Source organism: Melanerpes formicivorus, unplaced genomic scaffold (assembly GCF_026170545.1).
Source record: "Melanerpes formicivorus ecotype bairdi unplaced genomic scaffold, bMelFor1.0.p_v2 SCAF_82, whole genome shotgun sequence".
Lineage (NCBI taxonomy): Eukaryota > Metazoa > Chordata > Aves > Piciformes > Picidae > Melanerpes > Melanerpes formicivorus.
The window spans coordinates 351481-375906 of NW_027142434.1; the positions used below are offsets into that span (position 1 = coordinate 351481).

At 61.2% G+C, this 24426-nt stretch overlaps 1 protein-coding gene across 2 annotated transcripts in view; it reads left to right on the forward strand.

Moving 5' to 3' along the window:
• Window positions 1-465: 465 nt before the first annotated feature.
• The window catches only part of KIF21B (kinesin family member 21B), a 39337-nt gene continuing 15376 nt past the window's right edge, over window positions 466-24426 (forward strand). For both annotated transcript variants that reach the window (XM_068164706.1, XM_068164707.1), the window contains exons 1-14: window positions 466-540; window positions 15550-15772; window positions 16106-16288; window positions 19054-19203; window positions 19399-19533; window positions 19889-20056; window positions 20557-20672; window positions 21227-21422; window positions 21761-21950; window positions 22056-22119; window positions 22571-22792; window positions 23087-23168; window positions 23632-23752; window positions 24044-24235. In XM_068164706.1, the coding sequence (XP_068020807.1) occupies window positions 503-540; window positions 15550-15772; window positions 16106-16288; window positions 19054-19203; window positions 19399-19533; window positions 19889-20056; window positions 20557-20672; window positions 21227-21422; window positions 21761-21950; window positions 22056-22119; window positions 22571-22792; window positions 23087-23168; window positions 23632-23752; window positions 24044-24235 (2080 nt within the window). In that variant the 5' untranslated portion in view covers window positions 466-502. The remainder of the gene's footprint in view (window positions 541-15549; window positions 15773-16105; window positions 16289-19053; window positions 19204-19398; window positions 19534-19888; window positions 20057-20556; window positions 20673-21226; window positions 21423-21760; window positions 21951-22055; window positions 22120-22570; window positions 22793-23086; window positions 23169-23631; window positions 23753-24043; window positions 24236-24426) is intronic.

The following is a 24426-nucleotide window of genomic DNA, read 5'->3' on the forward strand; positions in this document are numbered from 1 at the left end:
GCACTGGGCAGCACCAGCCCGCTCCGGGCACCACCGGCCCGCACTGAGCTGCCAGGCTGATGGCCTCCCCGGGCTTCCCCAGCCCCCTGGGGTGTTTGCACACCAGGATCCGCCGGGGCTCCAGGGGTCTGCTCCTTCCCGGGGGCGGGCAGCACCCACCCGGGAGGATCCTGGGCTGCTTACCTGCTGTCGCAGGAGCGGGAAGTCTGCAGCAGCCCCGGTACAGCCCGGAACAGCCCCAGCACGACCCCGGTACCGCCGTGCGCAGGCGGCAGCTGGGGCCGCTGGCCCGAGGAGGGGCGGCAGGGACCGCTAGCTGTGCGAACGCCACACGACAGCCGTGCACGTCCCCGCGTGCGCGGGGGCGCGCCCGCGCCCCGGCAGTGCAGCCACGGGGGCGTGCCCGTCCCGCCTCCGGCACCTGGGGCCGCCCCTCCCCGCCCCCTCCCCGCCCGCGGATGCTCTCCGGCAGCGGCGGCCGCGGTGCCCGGGCGGCGAGGGCATGGCGGCCCCGGACAGCTGCGTGAAGGTGGCCGTGAGGTGAGTGCCGGGGAGCCGCAGGGGACTCGGTGCACCTCGGGGCTCACCGGCGGACTGGGGGCTCCAGCTTCGTGTGCGCGGCTCGTGGCTTGCCGATGCTTGGCTCGGCGGTGCCCAGCCCCGGGGCACCGTGACCCCTCCGCTCCCGACTCGGCTTTTGTTGCACCAGCAGCTCCCCATGTCCCGCCGCTGTCTTCCCCAACCTCCAGCTCCGCATCGTTTCGGGGCTGCCACCCCCCCTCTCCACCATTCACCCTGCCTCGCTGCGAGCCCCGTGGTGCCCTCCTCCCCCCGCCATCGCCGGGACCCCCCGACGCCTTCACCTGGAGAAAGGCTGTCGCCAGCCTTTGCAGCTCGGCAACCCAGGGCTGCGTCGCGGGTGGGTTTGCCCCCGCCGGTATTGTCAGTCAGGGTGCTGAGGGTGTGTGTGTGGGTCCCTGTGTGCCCACCCCCGCCCCACCACTCCCACCCCCCCTCGGCTAGTTGACAGGGAGCGCTGCGGCATCTCGATGTCCTTTGTGCTGGCTCCGGGCTGGGAACAATGCGCGTCCAGACCGCGCACCGCAGCCACGGAGCTGTCGGCGGCATCCAACGCATGTGGGGCTTGGGGGGGGCGCTGCGGGAGCTCCAGGGGCTCCAGGCTGGCGAGACACACCCGCGGTGTCCGCAGAGCCCACGGGGCACGGTGGGACCGCAGGCTCTTTGTTAGCGCCGTGCCAGGCTGCGCACCGCAGCCCGGCGGCACTTCGCTTCTCCCCGGCGGGAGGAGGAAGCCCCCGGAGGAAGTGGGGGTCCGAGCCCCGCCGGAGCCAACGGGAGAGGCAGAGGGGTCCCTGCCCGGCTGTCACAGCCGGAGCTGCGTCCCGCGTGGGGCTGGGGCCCGGCGTCCGGCTTCCTCTGGCTGTCCCTGTCCTGCGCCGGCCCAGCCCGCAGCTTCCGGACACGCGTGACCCCAGCCCGGCCCTCGGCGCCCCTGCCTCCCGAGCAGGGTTCGGAGCGGGGCTGGGCGAAGGCAGGGGCGGTCGAGTCCCAGCCCCAATCGGTCACGCTCAGCCCCGCCTGGCCGTGCCTGCCTTGCCTCGACCGTGGGGCTGCGAGTTCCCCGTGGGGAGGGCAGGGCAGGGCAGGCTGTGTCCCCCTGCCCGTACCTCTGAAGGCATGGGACTGGTTGGGGTACTGCTGGTGGTCTGCAAGGGGATCTCTTAGCACCCGGAGGAGGATTTGTGGTGGGCACAGCCCTGGCTGGTTCCTGCCTGTCTGAGCAGAGTGAGAGCACAAAAGATGCTGGGTGCAGCATCAGTGATGCAGGGAGAAAGGATGGGTGTGGGGCTGTGCATGCTGCTGCTGTGTGCCTGTGCACGTCTCTGTGTGTGCACATCTGTGCATGTGTGTGCACATCTCTGTGGGGCTGCACATGTGTGCACATCTGTGCATGTGTGGGCACATCTGTGCGTGCACATCTGTGCATGTGTGGGCACACCTGTGTGGAGGTGCATGTGTGTGCACATCTGTGTGTGTGTGTGTGTGCACATCGGGGGGTGGTGGTGCATGTATGCACACCAGGACCCCTCCCAGCACTGCCTGTGTGTCTTCCTCCTCAGACACTGGCAGTGAGGATTTTCTGCCTTGCTCCATTTGAAAGACTGAGGATCGGGGCCAGGCTGTTGTTTGAAAGGGTGGAGGAGCTGCAGGGGAGGTGACAGCATCTCTATTGTGCAGGTGCTGCAGTCCCTGTGCAGGGACAGGGCTGGATTGTGCCAAGGTGAGAGGAGTGCCCATTCCAGGACACTGACCGGCAACCCAAGTGGCAGCTGGAGGTGGAGGTTTCCTGCTGGCTGCACTCTTCCTGTCCTCCATCCTGCATTTCTCTCAGGATGGAGCCTTGTAACAAAGGCCAAACTCAGGCTGTGGAGCCTTTTGCCCAGGAGTCATTCCTGCTGGGCTCTTCCCACCTTCTGGGTCCTGCCATCAGTGGGCACTGACTATCCTGGGCATGGGGAGGGGATCATGACCAGGAGGGGACTTGAACTGTAGCATTACAGTAGGGCTGGGGTGTCCATGCTGAGCATCCATGGGAGAGGGAGGAGGTTCGACTGTCTTCTGCACCCACGTTTAAGGGAGCAAGGTGGCATCCCCCTTGGTGGGTGTCAGGCAGCTGGGGTGGTGAGGTGGCAGAGCGAGCGGGCAGGACAAAGGAGGGAGGCTGGGAGCAGGGAGGCTGCAAGACAAAGCAGGCAGGTGGCAGCACCACGTGGGATGGTGGCTCCTGGGGCTGGGCTGAGAGCACTGAGGCCCTCTGGACCTCCCAGCTTCTTTGCCAATGTAGCCCCGAAGGGCTGGCAGTGGATCCCCTCCTGCCCTGGGGAGAAGAGTGACATTCATCCTCTGGGAGCACTCGTGACACTCTGCCAGGGAGCAGCTGGGCTGCAGGAGTCTCCAAGACCTCCCACCCTCTGAGCACACCTGCCCCCAGATCCCACCTCCCTCAGCCGGCAGAGCATGGAGGCTGAATGCCCCTGGGGTGTGACAGGACACTGATCAGAGCTCCCCTTTTGTCCTTTTATAGTAACATGAATGTGGCAGCTGTGCCATTTCTTTGGAGTCTTTATGCCCAGGGACACTGGAAAGCAGTTTTGGCTTTGGAGGAAGGTGCTGTGTACTGCTGGAGGTAAATGGCTGGGTGATGAGGATGGTTCAGGCCATGGGATTGGTCCAGCTGATGTCAAGAGGTGCTGCAGCCACTAGGACCATCTCTGGGGCCTCACAGAGCCCTCAGGGTGGGCAGAGTAGGGGAAGAGGAGCAGGGATGTTGGGGCTGTGCTGTCCTTGAGAGGACCCCAGCTCCTGCTGGTTCTTCTGGTCTGGCACGAGGAGGCAGGAGAGATGCTGTGGGGTTTCACTGTCAGCTTCACAGCTGTGGGAGAGCCGTGGCTGCCTCCCTGGCAGGTCTAAAGAGCCCAGGTGCTGAGCCAGGGAGTGGGTCACTGGAGTGTTATTTAGGCTTCCTGTGTGCCAGGAGTGAAATGGCCACACGTGCTGCAGTGGGCAGAGGGAAACACAGGCCCAGCATCTGCTCCTGGCCTAGGGACTCCTTTCTACCTGCACCTTGTACCTGTGACTCAGAGCTGCACTGTCTGCAAGGGCAGGGCTGGATCTTGGCCTGACTCCCACCTTCCCTGCGGGCATCAGGGTTAAGCCTGGCATGTTGCTTCATGGACACCTCTGCGGTTGCCAGCTCCAGTGGGCACCAAGATGCTCACACCCCCTGCACCCACATACAGCCTCTGCCACCTTGCTGCCTGCTGCTGGGGGAGGCTTCCTCAGCCTGGGGAGGGCAACAGCTGCTGCTTCCTTCTGTAGGTGAACTTCAAATGGGTGTCTCCAATGCAACCATCCCAGAGGCTGCCCACACGTGCCCTCCATCCAGGGGCACAGCCACTGCCCTGAGGGTCGTGCCTCCCCTCGAGCCTCAGCCTTCCCTGTAGTCCCCCAAGCTCACAGTGAGGAGCTGTTGGCTCTGGCAGCTGCAGCCAGCCAAGGTGCCATGGGTGAGCAGGACTTGTGCTGGGTGCAGGAGGCTGAGCCCAGCCCCGTTGCGTGTGGGTGGTTCTGCTGTGTCAGGAAGAGCTGATGATGTGTATTGACCCAGAGGCCATTAAATTCCTTGGCCAGGAGAGGTCTGAGAGCTGAGCTGGCTGCAGAAGGGCTCCCTGAGGGCCCTTTCAAAGTGCCCAGCTCATCAGAGAGGTGGTGCCTACCCTCTGTGCCAGAGCTGCTCGTGGTGCAAGCACTCCCAGCCAGCTGCAGAGACTCAGGAAATGGAGCTTGTGAAATTGGGGAAGGAAGTTGAGTCGGGTTTCAAGTTTATTTAAACCCTGCAACCTCCAGTGCTCTGCTGCTCTCATAAACACTCCTGCTGTGATGCTCTGTGTGGGCAGCCCTGTGCTTGCTGGCCCCTGCCCCAGAGAGCTGCTCCCATCTCCTTCTTTGTGAAGATGGATGGGATGTGCCACTCAGGATGGGCCAGACCCTCCTACCCCTCACCATGTGCCCTGGAGGGCCTTGGATCAGCTGCAGCATGTGGGCAAAGGTCAGGTTCCAGCATCAGCTGGCTCCTGGCATCTTTGCTGCCCCATGGCCAGGGCTCCTCTGCCTGCTGGGATAGCTCCAAAGCCTCTAGGACCAGCTGGGCTTGGTCTCCGAGGAAGCAGAGTTGTATCCCTTCCAAACCAGGTAGTCCTGGGTCTGGATGGAGAGGTGGTGTGAGCCCAACTCATGCCATGCTGGTGTGCATGCTGCCCAAAGGCTTCAGCATGGAGGGGGTGGCCCAGCCAGGTCCTTGCTGCCCACCATCACCATGGTGCTACTGCAACTCTGAACCCCCTTGGTGTGCTGCTAGTGGCTGATTGTCTTCTGCCAGATCTGTCTGGTGTTCGACTGCTTCTGCTCACGTCACAGGGGAGGCAGGAGGCAAAGCTACCTCACTGTGCTGATTAGGGAGATGTCCTGGTGTGGTGGCACAGCCCATCCTAGGGGTGCCCCATCTCTCACCTGCAGTGGCTGGGAGACTGCTTTGCATGCAGCCAGAGAGGAAATCGCTCAGGAGGCTGCTGTACCCTGTGGGTGCTGGGCAGACAGAGCAGTAGGGTGGGCACCCAAGCTGCTTTCCCACATCCTGTGGCTGCTTTGCTGCTGTGCTGAGCCCATGCAGGCAAGCTGCTGCTCTTCGGTAACACTTTGGGACTTCCCAGCCCCAGTCTGGGCAGGGTTAAATTGGCACCCCAGGTCTGGAGAGAGATGGGGGGACCTGAGGCATGTGGGGGGCATGGAAGGCCAAGTGCTGAGCCCAGAGGTTTGTGTGCCTGGCTGCCTGGGGCATGCTGGGTTTCGCAGCCTGCACCTTAAAGAGAGGCTGGAGCCGGCGCCGAGGCAGGCAGGAGGGAGGCAGGAGGCAGGCAGGAGGCAGGCAGGAGGCAGGCAGGAGGCAGGCAGGGCTGCAGCCTGCGGCATCACTCGCAGCAAAGCAGCTTGAAGAGGCTCTTGGTGCCTGCACCCACTGCCCATCGCCCACCGGCCCGGGGGCAGTGCTGTGGAGTCTCGGTAGCTCCAGGGGCTGGGGGCTCCAAGCCAGAGGGCAGCAGCAGCCGCGGCTGTCCTGCACCAGCAGGGACATGGGGGGCAAGAGAAAACTGCAGGAGATGAAACCTTAAACAAAGCTGTCAGGAACATGGCTCCGGGCCCCCAGGGAGGGAAGGCGATAGCCCTGCTGAGCCCGGGGCTGAGGAGCCAGCCCAGCCTGCCGTTGTTGTGCCGGTCCCTCTGGGAGCCCGCTGGCCCCGCAGGGCTCTTTCCTGCCGGAGGCTGTCAAAACAGAGTCCCTGCCGTCGGTTCAACAGCCTTGGCGTGGGGGCTGTGAGGGCAGCTGCTGCTGGGCACTGCTGCCGGGGAGCAGCAGGCTGCAGGGGGACTCCTCGCCCTGGTCAGGTGCTGCTGGGTTTCTCCTTTGGCTTGGTGGGAGGGAGAGCAAGCAGCTTCCTACTGCCTCTTCCCCTCCAGGCAGAGCAGGAGCTCATCCAGGGGCCCTGTCTGTGCCTCTGCGCTGCTGTGAAGCCAGAGGCTGCTGGCAGCTTCATCCTGCTTGGTGTCTGCCCCTCTGCCTTTCTCCATGTGGACAACAGGGTTGACCACATTTCCAAGTGAGGGTTTGGGGCTGAGCTGGAGGTTCCTGGGATCCCAGTGAGATCCCTTCCTCCCCTTTGCACCTGCCTGGGGACAGGACATGGTAGGGGAGGCTTCTTGTCCGTGCTTGCTGTAGCTGAGCCTGTGTCATGGTTCCCACACCCCATGGAACCCCACAGGGCTGTGAAGCCCTCCCTGCCTATCCACCCATATCCAGCTGCTGTTCTTGGTGGGTGCCTCTGTGGTGTCTTGTGGGTGGCCTGCCAGCCCTGCTCCAAGCTCTAAGTCTGTTCTCCCAGTGTTGTCAGCCCCATGCCTGTGCCAGAACCAAGGACAAAGCTCCTGGCACTGGGGAGGCCCAAGGGCATTCCTACACCAGTCTGACCTCCCCAGGGTTGAAAGATTGCATAAAGATCCTTCTGCCCACCTGCCCCTGGCCTTTGCTGCAGCCAGGGCCCCACAGGCTCCCAGCTCCCTTGCTGCAGAGTGGTGCAACCTGACCGTTAGCACCAGGCACAACTGCCTCTGACTTCTTTCCTGGGCTTTTCCTTCCTCCTTTGCCTCAGCCTGAGGCATGTCTGAGTGCTGGAGCCCAAGGATCCAGGTGTGAGTGCTCAGAGGAGAGGGATGGAGATGCTTGGGACAGGATGCTGAGTGGAACAGGGAGGGATGTGCCAGGTCTGTCCATCCTGCTCTTCCCAGAAGCCACAAGGGTCCCTCCCATGAGCTTCATGTGAGCTTCTGCACTGCAGAGTGTAATAACCCAAACCCTTTGGTAGAGCCCTGTGGGTGTGCTGGGGGCATGCTCTTGGGTGGGATGTCTCCAGCCTTGCACAGGTCTGGGAGGAGATGAGCAGTGCTGGCAAAGAGGAGAAGTGTCAGGCTGGGAGGAAAAGGCTGGAGCTGAGCTCCTTGGTCTTTGCCTTCACAGAACCAGAGTGCCAGGGGCTGGAAGGGACCTCTGGAGCTCACCCAGTCCCAGCCCCTGCCAGAGCAGGGCACCCAGGGCAGGGCACACAGAACACATCCAGGGGGGGCTGGAAAGGCTCCAGAGGAGACTCCACAGCCTCTCTGGGCAGCCTGCTCCAGGCTCCAGCAGCCTCCCAGGGACAAAGTTTCCCCTCCTGCTCCCCTGGCAGCTGCTCTGCTCCAGCTTGCCCCCAGTGCCCCTTGTGCTGTGCTTGGCCATCCCTGAGCAGAGCCTGGCTCCAGCCCTGCACAGCTTTATCCCCAGCCCTGAGGGCAGCCCTCAGGCTGCTCTGCTCCCAGCTCCCAGCCCCAGCTGCCTCAGCTGTGCTCACAGGGAGATGTTCCACTGCCTGCAGCAGCTCTGGGGCTCTGGGCTGGACTCTCTACATAAAATACATAGAATAAACCAGGTTGGAAGAGACCTTCAAGATCATGGTGTCCAACCCATCAACCAATCCAACACCACCTAATCAACTAACCCATGGCACCAAGCACCCTATCAAGTCTCCTCCTGAACACCTCCAGGGATGGGGACTCCACCACCTCCCCAGGCAGCACATCCCAATGGGCAATCACTCTCTCTGTGGAGAACTTCCTCCTAACCTCCAGCCTAAACCTCCCCTGGCACAGCCTGAGACTGTGGCCTCTTGTCCTGGTGCTGGTTGCCTGGGAGAAGAGACCAACCTCTGCCTGTCTACAGCCTCCCTTCAGGTAGTTGTAGAGAGCAGTAAGGTCACCCCTGAGTCTCCTCTTCTGCAGGCTAAGCAGCCCCAGCTCCCTCAGCCTCTCCTCACAGGGCTGTGTTCCAAACCCCTCCCCAGCTTTGTTGCCCTTCTCTGGACTCGTCCCAGCAAGTCAACCTCCTTCCTAAACTGAGGAGCCCAGAACTGGACACAGGACTCGAGGTGCAGCCTAACCAGTGCAGTGTACAGGGGCAGAATGACCTCCCTGAGGTCCTTCTTAATCTGAGGGACCCAGAACTGGACACAATATTCCAGCTGTGGCCTTAGCAGGGCAGAGGGGAAGAAGAACCTCTCTGACCTACTCACCACAGCCCTTCTAATGCACCCCAGGATACCCTTGGCCCAGGGCACATTGCTGGCTTAAGGGCATCCTGGCCACTAGGCCCCCCCAGGTCCTTCTCCTCTGTGCTGCTCAGTCCCCAACCTATTCTGGTCCCTGTGGTTGTTCTCCCCCAGCTGCCAGACTCTCCCCTGGCCCTTGCTGGATTTCAGTCAGTTTCTCCCAGCCTTCCCCTCTGCCCTCCAAGTGCTGAGGACACTTCCTTGGCTTGGTGTTGTAGGGCTGGAGGCACATCCTGGTCCTCCTGCACTAGGAGAGGGACATCTCCCAGGCCAGTCTGCTCATCTATTATTTCCTGCTGCACCTGCCTAAGGAGGTTGGGGTTTCTTAAGGCAAAACACACCTGCTCCCTTCCCACCTGTGAGACCATTTGCTCCTGGGTGCTCATCCATGCAGGGGATTGAGGCACCCTCAGTAAATCTGCAGGTGACACCAAGCTGGGTGGCTGTGTCCATTTGCTAGAGGGCAGGGAGGCTCTGCAGTGGGACCTGGACAGGTCCACCCATGGGGTCAAGGCTCTGAGAGGGACCTGAGGGTGGTGGTTGACAGGCAATTAAATATGAGCCAGCAGTGCCCAGATGGCCTCCTGGCTTGGGTCAGAAGCAGGGTGGGCAGCAGGGACAGGAGGTGACCATCCTCCTGTGCCCAGCACTGGGGAGGCCACACCTCGAGTGCTGTGCTCAGCTCTGGGCCCTCCCTGCAGGAAGGACACTGAGGGGCTGGAGCCTGTCCAGAGCAGGGCAGCCAGGCTGGAGAGGGGCCTGGAGCCCCTGGGCTGTGAGGAGGGGCTGAGGGAGCTGGGGGTGTTCAGGCTGGAGAAGAGGAGGCTGAGGGAGACCTCCTTGCTCTCTACAGCTCCCTGAAGGGAGGTTGGAGTGAGGAGGGGGCAGCCTCTGCTCCTTGGTGGCAAGGGACAGGAGCAGAGGCAATGGTTCCAGGCTGCTCCAGGGAAGGCTCAGGCTGGATCTGAGGAGATATTTCTGCCCTGGAAGGGATCTCAGGCACTGGCAGAGGCTGCCCAGGGCAGTGCTGCAGTCACCAGCCCTGGGGGTGTTCAAGCAGCTGTGGTGCTTAGGGCCATGGTTTGGTGCTGAGCCTGCAGTGCTGGGTGGAGGGTTGGGCTGGGGGAGCTTGGAGGCCTCTTCCACCTGGATGTGTTCTGTGATCCTGCAATATCTTTTGGGGGGTCACTTCCTGGGGCATGGCTGTGGGGTGGAGGACTGTTCCTCCACTGACCTGTGCCCAGCACACCCCAGCTCTGTGGGGCCCTGCCTGTCTCCGGGTTGCTCAGCAGGGCAGGGTGGAACCCAGCAGCCAGGGAGTTCCATCCTGCCCCGGGTGCTGGCCCAGCCGTGCTGGCCACGGCCCCCTCTGCTTCAGCAGCATTTGGCTGGAGCACAGGCGCTGACCGCGGGGGTGTCTGCAGGCAGGCTGAGCCCGCTGCTGTGCTTGCTCCTGCTGGCAGGTGGTTTACTGTGGCTCTTAATTGGAGCATTTGCTGACCAGACCTGGCAGTCCCCAGGGGGGCTGATTCAATTTGTTCTGATTGCTGACCTGCTCCCTTGCCACAGTAATTAAATGCTTAACTTTGTCTTGATTTGGGGCCAAAGCAACCTGTATGCAAACAGCCAGCCCGTGGCAGCCAGCCCTCTGCTCTGCACAGCCAGGAATGGGACCTGGGACATCCCTTCCTGGGCATAAAGGGCAAATCCTCCTTCAGGAGCCAGCCACACTGAGCTGAGCCTGGGGAGCTGCTGCGTGCAGCTGAGGGTGGCAGCCCTGCGCCTGCTGTGCCGGTCTGGAGGCATGGGAAAAGCTGAAGCACTTTGCTCTCACCCTGATGCTGCTGGCAGCACCTGGCTGCCTGGGGAGCTGTTTGGCCAGGCTGAGTGCTGCATGCACTGCCACGCTGCAGCCCGTGTGCCACACACTGCCTTGCCTGCTGGGTTTGCAATGCCCAGGGTGTTCCTGACCCATAGGATGTCCTAAGGGATCACAGGGCAGTGCTAGAGCTGCTCTGCTGGCTGTCCTGTGCTGCTGGGGTGGGATCACAGGGCAGCAGCAAAGCATGAAGAGTGGTTTGGGAGAGTAGTGAGGAGTAGAGGGGTAAAGAGGCAGGCAGCTGGGGGAGGCTGCAGGGAGCACAGGGTGACCTTGGGTGATGCAGGGAGCAGGGATAGGGCAATGGGGCAGCAGGGATGGGAACAGGGATACAATGCAGGGATGGGAGTGGGGATGGGAGTGGGGCAAACGTGGGTGATGCAGGCATGGGAGTGTGATGAATGCAAGGTCAGGGAGGGGAGGGGACTGTGGGTGAGGTGGGGAGCAGCTGGACACAGGGATGGGAGCAGGGTGAGTGCAGGTGTTGCAGGAAGTGAGGATGGGAGCAGAATGAATGCAGCTACTGTGGGAATTGGAGTCAGGCCCTGCCTGGGCTTGCCCAGCCTGCCTGTCAGGTACCTCTTCAGGAGTGGAGCTGCATGGCTGGTTGAGGTCTGCCAGCACCAGCCTCTGCCAGCCCACAGCAGCAGAGGTGCCTGCAGCCAGGCAGGGTCAGTATCCCCCAGCCCCGTGCCTGCTGCTAGAGCTGCCAGCATCACAGAGGGCAGCCTTGCCCCTCTGGAGATGGGGTTGACCAGAGCAAGAGGCTCGAAGCTGCCAGGGCCTGGCACAGAGAGGGAGGATACTGTTGAGCTCTTCCTCCCCCACTCCCTGGTCTGGGTCCCTGGGAAACCAGCCCTGCCTGGCTGGGCAGACTTCTCATCTCAGGCCTTGGGATGGGAGAGCAATGGCTCCTTGCAGAGGGTCTGCAGGCAGCCACCCTCCCTCCCTGAGCAGCCTCAGAGGGACAGGAGCTCCCTGCTGCAGCCTGGGCAGGTGATCTCATCTGCAGCTGCAGTGATGAGACAGTGAAAGGCAGCTGCAGCTGGGGGATCACCCCCACCCCCAGCCTGGAGCAGCTGCCCTGCAGCCCCTGCCAGCACTGAGAAATGCTGGGGGGTGGGGGGTGCTGTGCTTCACCAGGAGCTCTGCCCCGATGCTCATCTTCTCCTGAGACCTGTGCTGGGTGGGATGTCCTCCCTGCCCCAAAAGTGGCTGTGCCTCGGCAGAGTGGTGCAGCCTCAGGGGCACCTCTGTGTGTGCCTGGCTGTGGGTGCAGGCAGTTTAGGGATGGGACAGTCATGGCTCTTGCTGTGAGCAGGAGGGCTGTGGGAGTGTGCTGCCACACAAAGTACAGGACACCAAAGGATGCTCTAGAGCCCCCATGGGGGTGCTCGTGCTGGTGGGCTGGGAGGGGGCAGCTGAGGCAGACAGATGAGGAGAGAGGGGTACATGAGGACACGAACCCTGCAGTCCATGGCAGCTGAATTGTGCCTTCCTGGGCAAGGGAACAGCCTCCCTTCAGTGCATGGAGGGCACTGGGTGGTGGTTGCTGGTGGATGCAGTTCTGATGTGGGGCTGTGCCCGGTGTGGTGAACTCTTTCCCTCCCACTGGTTGCAGGGCTGGAGATGCTGGGAGGGATAGGCCCCTTGCCAGGAGGGCTGCTCCTGCCAGGGTGTAGGAATCCCTGAGCCGACCTTGTGAGGGCTTCCTGTGGGAGCTGGCTGCCCCGAGATGCCCATCCAGTGCTTGGCTTCCAGCCTTGCCTAGCTCCCTCCCTCACCCCAGGCCCACGCTGGCACAGGGCAGCGGTGTGGAACAACTCTCCCTTTGTTCTCGCTGCCGAGGCTCCCTGCCTCTGGAGGTGTGAGATCCGCCTCCCCCTCCCTCCCAGATGCTCCAGCCCCCTGGCAGCCCAGCCCTGGAGATGAGGCTTTCACAGTCTGCCAGCCCTGTGGGGAAGTGAAGGGAGTGATGGAAAGGCTTCCAACTGAGGTCCCCTTCGTGTCCCCGGGTGGCTGCAGGCCTCTCCTGGCACACAGCCCACTTGTGCTGCCAGGTTTGGACGCTGCTGCTGGAGCTGCTGCCATGTGCCTGTCACTGCCCCGGGGAATGCTGCCTGCCTGCACCCCTGCCTGCTCCTCTGTCCCTGTGCATCCTTCTGCTCCCCACCCTCCACTGAGTGCCCAGGGCTGGGAAGAGGCCAGGTTTGCTTGGCAGGAGCGCTCAGCCTGGGACTGTCCAGCTCTGTCCTGGGCACTCGGTCCCTTGTCACCATCCCTTTGCCTGGGGACAGTGCCTGTGACCAGACACATGCTGGCTGTCTCCTCCCTGGATGCACTGCCTGTGCTGAGGCTGCTTTATCAGCTGGCCCCAGGACAGCCTGTGTCATCCTCATGCTGGCTTCAACAAGGGGAAGCACTCACCTGTGCCACCCTGGGGACAGCTGGGTGCAGGCTGCCCAGTGGAGCCAGGGCTCTGGTTCACACCTGCCTGAGCTTGGGGGGTGGTGAGGCAGCACCCCCATGGTTCAGGGCTGGTTTATTTTGGTTGCTGCTCAGCAGGTAAGTCCTTAATTGCCACATAACATCAGGAGCCTGTGCCATGGGCTCCCAGAGCAACTGAGGCAGAGCACAGCAAGAGCTACCACCTCCCCCAGCATCACCTGGTGAGGATGAGGACAGCAGAGAGCTGGTGCTGACTCTGCAGACACTTAGGTCATTTTTGACTGGAAAACTGCCCTCCAGAAATGGACCTGGGGGTGCTGGTTGGCAGCAGCTGAAGATGAGCCAGGGTGTGTCCAGCCTGGCTTGGATCAGCACTGGTGTGGGCAGCAGGAGCAGGGAAGTGATCTGGCAATGTCCAGAGAGCTGGGGGAAGGGTCTGGAGAAGAGGGCTGGGGAGGAGCAGCTGAGGGAGCTGGGGGTGCTGAGCCTGGAGCAGAGGAGGCTGAGGGAGACCTCCTTGCTCTCTGCAGCTCCCTGAGAGGAGGCTGGAGCCAGGGGGGGTTGGGCTCTGCTCCCCAGGAACAAGTTGCACCAGGGGGAGATTTAGGTTGGATTTTAGGAAAACTTTCTTCACCAGAGTTGTTGTTAAGCCCTGGAACAGGCTGCCCAGGGCTGTGGTGGAATCACCCTCCCCAGAGGTATTTAGAAGCTGTGTAGCTGTGCTGAGGGATGTGGTTTAGTGGTGGGCTTGGCAGTGCTGGGTTAGTGGTGGGACTCCATTAGAGGTCTTTCCCAACCTAAAGGATTCTGTGGTGCTGTTTGGAAGCAGCCTTATGGTGCCTGGGTGTGACTTGAACACCTACCTGGCCAAGGTCTTGTGTTGCCCAGTGCCTGGCATGGTGATGTTCCTCCTGGGGGGGGCAGGCCTGGCACCCTGTGGTGTGGGAGAGCTGAGACAGTCAGAAGCCCTGAGCAATGTCACTTGGTGGCCATGTGAATCTCCTGTGCTGCTGGCTGCTCTGTGCCATGCCATGCTGGTGCTTGTCCATGCCCCCCTGCTTTTGTAGCAAAGGTCTGTGGTATTTGCACAGCAGCTGGCAGCAGCTTCCAAGGATAGCCCTGGATGATGCTTGGCCTATTGCCTGGAGAGCAGGACCCTCCTGGGGGTTTCTTGCTTCTCTGGCCCCCTTGGGGAGATGAGACAGCATGGAGAAGCATGCTGAGGACTGGCTCCAGCTGCTGCAGGTCTCCTGGCTGTGTGAGCCAGGGCCAACGTGGAGGCCCCCAGTGTGCTTGCAGCTGGCTGGGCAGCAAGATTAGGGGAGCAGGGGAGACATCTGTCTGGGCAGCTGGAACAGCCCAGCCTGGCCAGGCTTGAAGTGGGACCCTAGGTGGAAAATCTACATTTGCACAGCCCTGAAGCACTGCTGCTCATTGCCTCCTGCAAGCCCCCCCTCCCCCCCCCCCCCGAGATTTAATCATGGGGGATGGGGGGAGGGGGTGGAAGAAAGAAATCTTTTGCTGGAAGCTCTCCTCTCAATTTTTGCCAGAGGAAAAACCAATTCAAAAGCTGCCATGGCTCCAGTTTGTTCCTCTGCCCACCCCCAGGGACAGCCACCCGGCATGTCTGGGCTGGCGAGAAGGGGAAGCACCTCACGTCGGTCAAGAAGTCATTAAAGCTGGAGTTAATTTTCCTGGAGGAGGGTGGGACCCTGGGAAGGCGACAGGAGCGAGTCTGGGGCTGAGCACATCAGAAGCTGCTGCCTGTTGTGGCTGCTAAGCTAAAGGAGCTCAGGGACAGGCCGCGCCGCTCCCCCACGGCTGCAGCTCAGGCTGAGCCGGCTGCTGGCACTGCCTCCCGCCCTGGCCTCCCAGGCCCGGGCACTTTGGGCTTTCCCAGGCTCTGCTTGGCGCTGCCCGGGGCTGCTGGCAAGGTCAGAGCCGCAACCCGCGAAGCGTCTGCTGCGGCCGCTGCTGGGAGCCTGCGCTCGTCCTGGGAGGAATTAAATGAAAGCGCTGCTAATTAATTCAGCGCCCGGGGAGGGGAGGGGAGGGGAGGGGAGGTGTGCGGGCAGCGGCTCCAATGACAGCTCCCTGCCGCGGCGCCTGGCTCCCCGCTCCTTCTTTTGCCCGAGTCTCCCGGCACCAGCGAGCTTGCCACACCTGGCAGCTCCACTGGCACCCACGGCTGGAGCCGCTGCCAGTGCCAGCGCTGGAGCAGAGCCGTGCCGGGCGCCAGCCGCTCGCTGCCGAGATTTCCCAGCCGGTGCTGCCAGGAGCCCGGCGCAGCCTTGCCGGTCCCCTCCCTTCCCCCTGCCGAGTCACGGCTGCGGACAGTGGCAGCCTGCGCCGTGGTTACGTTCCGAGGGTTGCTTCGCGTCTGGGCTCTCTCCTTGTGTCTTGGCATTCCAGGCCTTTGGAACTGCAGAGGGATCTTGCTGCTGAGCGTGTCTGGCTGCAGCACGTCCCCGCAGCTGCCTGTCCCCTGGCAGACCCCACCAGGGCTGCTTCGATGTATTGATCAGCGTCTGCGTGCAGCCCAGAGTTCAGTGCCCGGCAGGGGCAGCGCGGGGACTGAGCCGGCTGGGGCATGGGGAGGCTGGCCAGGCCCTTCTGGGGGCGTTCAGCTCTTGGTGCAAGGACAGTTTGAAGTGCAGCTGCATGTCATTGCCAGGCCTGCCTGTGCCATGGCACCTAGCCCTGCCTGTCACCTGCTGGTGGCATCGCTCTTTTCTCAGCTACAAACAGGTCAGGGTTGTCACTGGTGCTGGAATTGGAGCATCCCCTGCCCTGTTTGCTCCACGCTGCAGGCAGAGGCGCTGCCAGTCCCCTGCCTACGGCAGCCATGGCTCCAGCATGGGCCACACACACATCCTCAGGACCAGGGCTGTGTCTCCCAGGGCTGGAGTGAGCCCTGAGCCTGCCCTCAGCCTGCTTCTCTTCCTGCAGGATCCGTCCCCAGCTGCCCAAAGAGAAGATAGAAGGATGTCACATCTGCACCTCGGTGACGCCTGGTGAGCCCCAGGTGCTGCTGGGGAAGGACAAGGCCTTCACCTATGACTTTGTCTTTGACCTGGACACATGGCAGGAGCAGATCTATACCACATGTGTGGGCAAGCTCATCGAAGGCTGCTTTGAGGGCTACAATGCCACCGTGCTGGCATATGGCCAGGTACAGGTTCTGCCTGCTCCTTGGGCATGGGCACTGGGCTCCTGTGCAGCACTGGCTTGAGGGTGCTCAGATGGCACCTACAGAGGTGGGGAGAGGTGGGGAGTGTATGAGCTCCTGAGTGTGGAGAGGCAGAGCTGTTCCTGGACTTTGGGAGGGAGGAGAGGGAGACAGGGCTAAGAGGGAGGCGTGGGAGCTGGGGTGGTGGAGGGGATCAGAGGGGCTCAGCAGAGGCATTTTGGGGAGCTTAGGGTGGCAGGGGGAGGTGTGGGGTGTAGTGTGCAAAGCTGAGCCTGGAAGGGTCCAGCCAGCTTCTCCCTTCCTGGCTCTTTGCAGACCGGCGCAGGGAAGACCTACACCATGGGCACTGGCTTTGACATGAACATCTGTGAGGACGAGCAGGGCATCATCCCGCGGGCCATTGGCCACCTCTTCAGCGGCATCGAGGAGCGCAAGCGGGCAGCACAGAGCCAGGGCCTGGCAGCACCCGAGTTCAAAGTCAGTGCCCAGTTCCTGGAGGTGAGTGACAGCCTTTAGGGTGGCACTGTGGCTCTGCACTGTGCTTTGCTGAGCTCCCATCTCCTGGGCGCCTTGAGTCCCGCGTGTCCTGGCTGCTCCTCAGCTGTGTGTGGCCAGAGGTGTGTGCCAGGGCAGAGGAGACTCAAAACACCTGAATGTTGTTGACCTCACGATGGCCACAAACTGGGGTGGCACTTTCTTGGTTGCAGGGAGCCCCTGTCTTGGGGAGGGGGCTTATGCCTTGGTCTCTGCAAACTGAGGGGGCTCTGGGCTTGCTTGTTCCTGGTTGAGGTCAAGGAGAGAGCCACACCTGCTGCCCTGGCTCTGGAGCAGCGTTCCCAGGGAAACAAGGAGAGACAGAGCTGCTGTTCTGTGGGGCTGTGAGTCAGGGCTGCTTTATTTCCCATGTCCTTTGCTGGATTTTTGACCTTGAGAATGCTACACTGCATCCCCTCCGCCTCTGCTTTGGCCTCTCAGTTTCAAAAGCTTCTTCTGTTAACTGCTGCTTTCCCGGAGCAGTCTCTCCTGTGGGTCTTTTGTGTCTGCAGCAATTTCCCTGGGGGGTAGTCCTGGGGTGAAAGTGCAGAGAAATTCCACATGGACACTGATTTAAGGCCTTGGTGAGAAAACACAGGGCAGTGCTGAGAAAAGCTGAGTTCCTGAACAAGCTTCATCTGGTTGGTGTCCCAAGCTGGGCTACAGTCTGGAGGAGACAGGCAGAAAGAGAGGCCTTGTGCTCTGGTCTTGCTAATAGGTGGCTTTGGTGGGCATCACACCAGGCAGAAGGGGAAGCAGTGCCCTAAGCAGTACCTGTTAGCCTGGAGGGGGCTGACCTGCCTGCCAGAGAAGTCCTTGCCAGTCAGCTGCTGTGTCCAGCCACATCCTCCTCTCCCAACCACTTGGCCTGTCCCAGCTCCTGGCTACCTTCCCACACATCCTTGGCCTTGTGGGCTGCATTCTGGGGGACCTGTGGGCTGGGGACTGGAGGACAATTTCCTGCCTGTTCTGAAGTCCTTCTGGGGGATGTACCCTGTCAGATATTCTTCTCCCTGGAGAGTCCCCTAACCCTTTTGGGGCTGGAACATGGTCCTGCCTTCCCTGGGCTATAGCACTGGACACCAACCTTCAGCCAGATGTGTCCCCCCTCACCCTATGTGACACTTTACTCTCCCTCTCAGTCCCCTGTATCCATCCTCTAGAAGATGCTCTGCTGCCCACTCAGCTGGGATGAGCCAACGCTGCCCCAAGGAGCAGAGACCTGTTAGCAGGGTTTGGAACACGTGAGGGATGAACACTGGGGAGGGGATGCCTGCTCTGCCTCTGTCCCAGCCCATCCTAGGAAGCATTTCTGCAGACTAAGAGGTCCAGTGCAAGCCCAGGGGCACCTGGGGGGCAGTCCCAGAGCAGTGACCCTGCATGGGGTCACACCAGCTGCCATGGAGACTTCCTGTAGCTGTTCTGTCTCATCACCACCTCTGACTCCTGCTGGGTTTGGCTTTCAGCATAGCCTCAGAGATGTTTGTCCTGTGGCTGCAGATGAGGATAGGAACAAGGTTTGCTCTGCAGTATTTCAAAACCACTCATGGTCACACTCCCCAGGTCAGCTGTGCCCAGTGGGACACTGGCAGCCTCAGGGTGTGGAGGCATCTGCCAGCTGCAGGGAGCTGTTGCATGTGGGGAGAGTAAAACCACATTGCCTGCTGCCCTGCTGACCAAGGCTGTTGGAGCCTGTGGAGGGCTTTGCCCACTGGCTCACCATGTGGGCATGCACTTCAGACTGGGAGCTCTTGTGCCACTTCACTGTGAGCCACCCCTGTCCAGCCAGCTCCGGGAGGGTTTGTGGCAACAATGGCTCTCCTGCGCCAGCATGGGCACGTGGCTGCATCAGACCCTGGGTACCAGCCCCCTGTCCTGGCACTAATACAGGGTGTGTGACCCTGCTGATCCCTGTCTTGTGACTGCTGGAGCTGGCAGCGGGTTTTAAAGCCTTGGGGATCCTGCTTGCACTTGGGATGGCAAGGGCTGGCTTAGCCTCAGCCCCTCTGCTGGCCTGCAGCCTGCTGTCCTCAGGTGACCCTGTTCCCTGTGCTGGGGCATGGGGGCAGGAGGGGGAGGTATGGCACTGAGAGACAGGAGGGCAAGCAGACAAGGGTGTCCCTCTGGCCCAGGGTGACAGAGGGTCAAGATATGGATGGGGGCATCCTCTGTCAGCTCTGAGACATCAGGGTCTTCCCTGCTTGTCCATCACTTCCTGCTCCCCCTTGTTCCCTTTCCAGCCAACAGAGGTAAGCTCAGGGAGCTGTGACAGGAGAGGTTGGGAGTAAGCAGGGAGGACCAAAGTGATGCATAGCTCCTAGGTGTCTGCTCAGGTTCTAGGGACAGGGCTCTGAAAGTTCCTGGTACCTGCATAGGGCTGGGTAGCTGGAACCAACCCAGATTGTAGCTCAGATCTTCACAGGACAGCCAGGCACATGTGTGCCCAGACCTCGTCCCTTCTGGACATCTTGGCCTGGCTAGGTCCCTGTGCATGCAGGGCAGGGCTTGTCTGTGCCTCATCTGCTGCCTGCAGGCATGCTCCTGAGCATCCCCTCCTGCTCTTGCCTGCACGGCAGCCCTCCTGGGGGCCCTGCTGGAGCACACACTTGGGCCTGTCCCCCTGGCCTGCAGCATGGCAGGGGACAGGCTCCTGTCAGTCCCACGCTGCTGGGCTCTAGCAGCTTCCTGCTTCCTGCTACTGACCCTGCAGCTGCTTCTGCCCTCCTCAGCTCTACAACGAGGAGATCCTGGACCTGTTTGACAGTGCCCGCGACCCCGACGCGCGCCACCGCAAGTCCAACATCAAAATCCACGAGGATGCCAGTGGCAGCATCTACACCACGGGGGTCACCTCCCGCCTCATCAGCTCGCAGGATGAGGTGGGTGAGGCGTGGAGCAGGGATGGCAGCTGGGTGCCTGCCACACCAGCTGTGTGCTAGGCGAGGGAGAGATGTCCCTGGGGATGGAGAGAACAAGGGCGGGTTGCTGTGCGTGCCAGGCTGCAGCAGGATGCTGCCCTGGCTCCCCAGAAGGATGCTGAATGTTTCATTCTTCCCTGTCCTGTGCACCTGCAGCTGATCCAGTGCCTGAAGCAGGGAGCCCTTTCCCGCACCACGGCCAGCACGCAGATGAACGTGCAGAGCTCCCGCTCCCACGCCATCTTCACCATTCACCTGTGCCAGATGAGAGTCTGCCCCCGCCCAGAGCTGGTGAGATGAGCTCCCGCCTCCTGGCTCTGCTATGCCTGCCTCTGATATCCAGGCAGTGTGCTGGGGGCTCTTGGGAAGGGGAGAGCAGCTGAAGTCTTGCAAAGAAAGGCAAGGTTTTGTCTGCTTACCAGTCGTAGACACTGGCAGCATTCGCTGGGAGCTGAGCTCTGCCCTGGAGCAGCCCCAGCTGAGGCAGGGATTATCTGTCCCAGGGGATGGCCAAGAGCAAGCTGCTGTTGGGATCCTCCCCCCCATCCTTGAGGGATGCAGAGAGTGAATGCTTATGTCAGCCAAGGGAGCTCCTGCCCACTCTGGGTTCCTGGTGCTGACTGTCTCTTTCTGTGCCTGGCTGCAGGTGAACGTGGAGGTGCCCAGCCCCCTGGATGGAGCCCAGACCACCACTGAGTACGAGACCCTCACAGCCAAGTTTCATTTTGTAGACCTGGCTGGCTCAGAGAGGCTGAAGCGAACAGGTGCCACTGGCGAGAGAGCCAAGGAGGGCATCTCCATCAACTGTGGGCTGGTATGACCCTGGGCACTGCTGTGCAATGGGAGGGTGGATGCAGGGCCTGCCTGGGGGAGCCTGGGGCACCTTTGGGTCCTACTTGAAGTTTCTCTGGGCTGTTGGGGTTGCTGCTGTCTCTGCTGGAGTCTCTGCTGCCTGGCCCTGTGGGCAGGAATATGAACGATCCAAAATACAAGTAGTGAGAGCACAGCTTTGCTGCTGAGGGCAGGACTGTGGGGAGGGGTCCAGCTGGGCACAGGGCACAAGTGCCCAAGAGGTTGAGGTTTGCTAAAAGAAACACCAGGGCTCAATGCTGCTCCTCAGTGTCTGTGGAAGAGAGGCACAGAGCAGGGACGGAGGGTGAAGGCTGAGACTGGCAAGGGAAGCCCCATGCCACCTTTTGCACCTCAGACATGTGCCACAGCACCCTAAAGTCCCAGACCCATCATGCTGGCTGTGTGACAGCTGAATTCTCAGCAGGGGCTGAATATGGGGGATGGTTTCTTTTGTGTTGGTAGCTGGCCCTGGGGAATGTCATCAGTGCCCTTGGAGACCAGAGCAAGAAAGTTGTCCACGTGCCCTACCGCGACTCCAAGCTCACTCGCCTGCTGCAGGATTCCCTTGGGGGCAACAGGTAAGGGGGTCCCAGGCTGGGGCCAGGCCCTGGGAGAGGACTGTAGGGACTGTCTGCCTGCAAATAAGGACAAGGCTCTATGGAGCTGTGTAGAAGCTATTCCAAGGCTCAAATGCCTGCTGGCAGGCAGTGCATGACTTTGCAGGTGTAAAGACCTTGGCTCCTCCTAAGTCCCAGCAGCAATTGGCAGAATCGGCTGGTGTCAGCACTCTGCAACCCCTGCAGACCTGGGACTTGGCAGGTAGTGCTGCCTGGCATAGGATTAAGCCCCTGCCTGCTCGAGGAATACCTCTCCAAAGAGTCCATTCCAGCCCAGCCATGCTGGCAGGTGTAGGCTGGTTGGTGGTGGCTGGCTCTGCTCAGTGCTGTGAGGTGTTGCTTGTGGAGATCTGTGGCTGCTCTTGCTCCAGGAGGGACTGACCCCAGTCTGTGCCTTGGTTATAAAACCCAGAAGGGCCTAGGATGGGTGGCAGGTGGCCTGTGCTGGGTCTCAGGTGCCAAGCTGGTGCAGGGTGAGGGAAGCTCTCTTTGCACTGTGACCTTCACCTCCACAGCCAAACCATCATGATTGCCTGTGTGAGCCCCTCAGACCGGGACTTCATGGAGACCCTGAACACACTCAAGTATGCCAACCGGGCAAGGAACATCAAGAACAAGGTGGTGGTGAACCAGGACAAGACAAGCCAGCAGATCAGTGCCCTGCGGGCAGAGATTGCCCGCCTGCAGATGGAGCTGATGGAGTACAAGGCGGTGAGTGCCTGAGCAGCCTGCAGAGGTGGGATGGAGGCATCAGAGAGCCTCCCTGCTCGTGTTTGAACTGGGACAGGTTTAGCAGAACAGGGCCCTCCTGCCCACCATCCTCTGCCTCTGTTGCTAGGAGAAGTCAGAAGAGGTAAGGGTCAGGTCCTGCCCTGCCCCAGACAGCACCTGGGCAAGTCTCTGGGGGGTGCTAAGGCAGTTAGAAGCCTTGAAGCATCTCTCACCCTCTGCCTGTTGAGCTCAGGCCTTCCTGGTCCATAGATGTGCCTCTGCCAGGGCTGCAGCTGGGTCTGTCCCCAGGGATGCCAGCTGCCCCTCTGTGCCCGCAGGGCAAGCGGGTACTGGCGGAGGACGGCTCGGAGGGGTACAGTGACCTGTTCCGCGAGAACGCTCTGCTGCAGAAGGAGAACAGTGCCCTGCGCATGCGCCTCAAGGCCATGCAGGAGGCCATCGACGCCATCAACAGCAGGGTCACACACCTCATGAGCCAGGAGGCCAACCTGATGCTGGCCAAGGCGGGTAAGGCTGGGCAGCGCGTGGCAGCGGGGTCGGCCCAGCCAGGGTAGCTGGGGCAGTGCTGTGGCACAGCCCACAGCTCGGTTTGATCCGCCTCTGCTCCCCCAGGTGATGGCAATGAAGCCATTGGCACCCTCATCCAGAACTACATCCGGGAGATTGAGGAGCTGAGGTGAGCCAGGCACAGGGGCTAGGGAGTCACGTGGGACCCCAAGCCAGTGGGTGCCTAGGTGTGGCTTTTATCTCTGTGCCTCCAGTGTTGCTGGGGAAGTCCTGAGCCTTGGTGGAGCTGCAGCTGCCTACACTGGGGCTGTAGGAGTCCCAGCCTTGGTGCCAGGCAGTACTTTTGCCATCTTTGTCCCTTGTGGGGCCACTGATGGAGGGGGAAACCATGGTGGGAGTGCCTGGTGTCTCCCAAGGACTGGACTCCTAAAGCTGGGTCCATCCCAGTGTCTTGTGTGGTCCTGGGACCCTGCCTTGCAGCCTGCTGCTCTTCTGACTACGAATGGGGATGGCTCTGTGGTGAATCTGTTCCTGACTTCTACTATCCCCAAACCAGGCAGGATCCCCTCCTCTTGGGGCAGTGGTGTCCCCTCTAACCACGTCCTGTCCCCACTCCCTAGAACCAAGCTCCTGGAGAGCGAGTCCATGAACGAGTCTCTGCGCCGCAGCCTCTCGCGGGTCTCTGCCCGGCCGCCCTACGCCCTGGGGCTGTCACCGGCGCCAGCCCTGCCCGGCCTGTGCAGCCCTGCAGCGCTGGACACCGAGGCCTCTGACGTCCTGCGGCGTGCCAAGCAGGACCTGGAGCGCCTCAAAAAGAAGGAGAGGAGGCAGCAGAGGAAAAGGTGAAGGCAGATGCTGTGCAGGGGTGGGAAGGAGGAGGCTGGGGGTCTGTCCCTGTCTCTGTGTGGGGTCAGGTGCCCTGCTTCCCCCCTCCAAGCTATAGCCTGGGCAGTGAGACAGAGCCCAGGGGCCTTCATTCCCCTCCTGCTGCTGCCCTGCACTTGGTCTGTGTCATCCCATGGTGTGATCCCAGAGACTTTTCCCTGAAGGTCCAAAAGCAGGAGACAAGGGGAGCATGTCCCATCTTTGGACTCTTTCATGCTGGGACTCATCAGCACCCCTCTGCTCTCCCCCAGCCCTGAGAAAGAAGCATTTAAGAAACGACAGAAACTGCAGCAGGACAACGGGGAGGAGACTGATGAGAACGAGGTAGAGGAGGTGAGCAGGCTTTGTACTCACACTGGTGTTTGGGTGTGGAGAGCCCTGCCATTGTCCCACGTGGGAGAGGGACCAAGCCCAGTCTGGCCCTGCAAGCAGTCTGGAGGGGTGACACAGCCTAGGACTCTGTGCTGGAGCAGGGGTGAGCTGGGTGTTGCCCAGCCAGCCCTGCTGTGGAGCAAGATCACATCTTTTGGGGCTTGCTTTCAATAAGCAAAGGTGAGGGAGGGTTGGGTGAGGAAGTGTTAGTTGTCTGGGAGGGGATGGATGCAAGGATGGATGGGGCACACACTTGCTCCTCTCAACAGTGTACACCAGAGGTCCAGAAATGGTGCTGCAGCCCCTGGGCATCCTATGTGGGAGGTTGCAGCCCATTGCTGAAGGCTGAGCTCAGGCTCAGAAAAAGGAAGAGCTGCAGAGAGAAGGCTGTGCTGCAAGCTGAAGTTAGGGATTCTTCTCTTAGGAGGAGGATGAGGAACAGGATGAGAGTGGCTGTGAGGAAGAGGATGGGCGTGATGATGAAGATGAGGACTCAGGCAGTGAAGAGAGTCTGGTGGACTCAGACTCAGATGCAGAGGAGAAGGGTAAAGTGTGGAGCCACGCATGGAGCCCAGGTTCTGGGGGTGCATTTTCTGGCATCTCATGGCACTGAGCTCTGGTCCTGGGAAGGGGGCAGCCTGCTGGGATACTTTGGCCACATCTCCTCTGGGGGCTTGCCAAAGCACCAGGATTGCTGCAGGGAGTCTGCAGTGCTCTCTGGGATGCAGCTGCTCCCCAGCTGTGTGGGCTCCCATCAGTGCTGTGGCTCAGTGGGGCCATGGGAGCTGTGCTTCTCCCATCCCTCCCCAGCCTGACTGTCCTCCGTCGGCCCCCAGCCGTCAATTTCCAGGCCGACCTGGCGGATCTGACTTGCGAGATCGAGATCAAGCAGAAGCTGATTGATGAGCTGGAGAACAGCCAGCGGCGGCTGCAGACCCTCAAGCATCAGTACGAGGAGAAGTTGATCCTGCTGCAGAACAAGATCCGGGACACGCAGCTGGAGCGGGACCGTGTCCTGCAGAACCTCAGTGAGAACAGCCTCGCCCGTGGGGTCCCATCCTGCAGCATCAGGCCCCAGCCCCTGCTCCTGCCCAGCTCACTGAGCCAGGGCATCCTTCCCCTGCATGCAGTGCTGGCTTGGGTAGAGCTTTGCCATCCCTCTGCCCTGGTTGAGTCCCTGGGATCTCGACCTTGCTTGTCATGCTGTGGGAGCAGGACT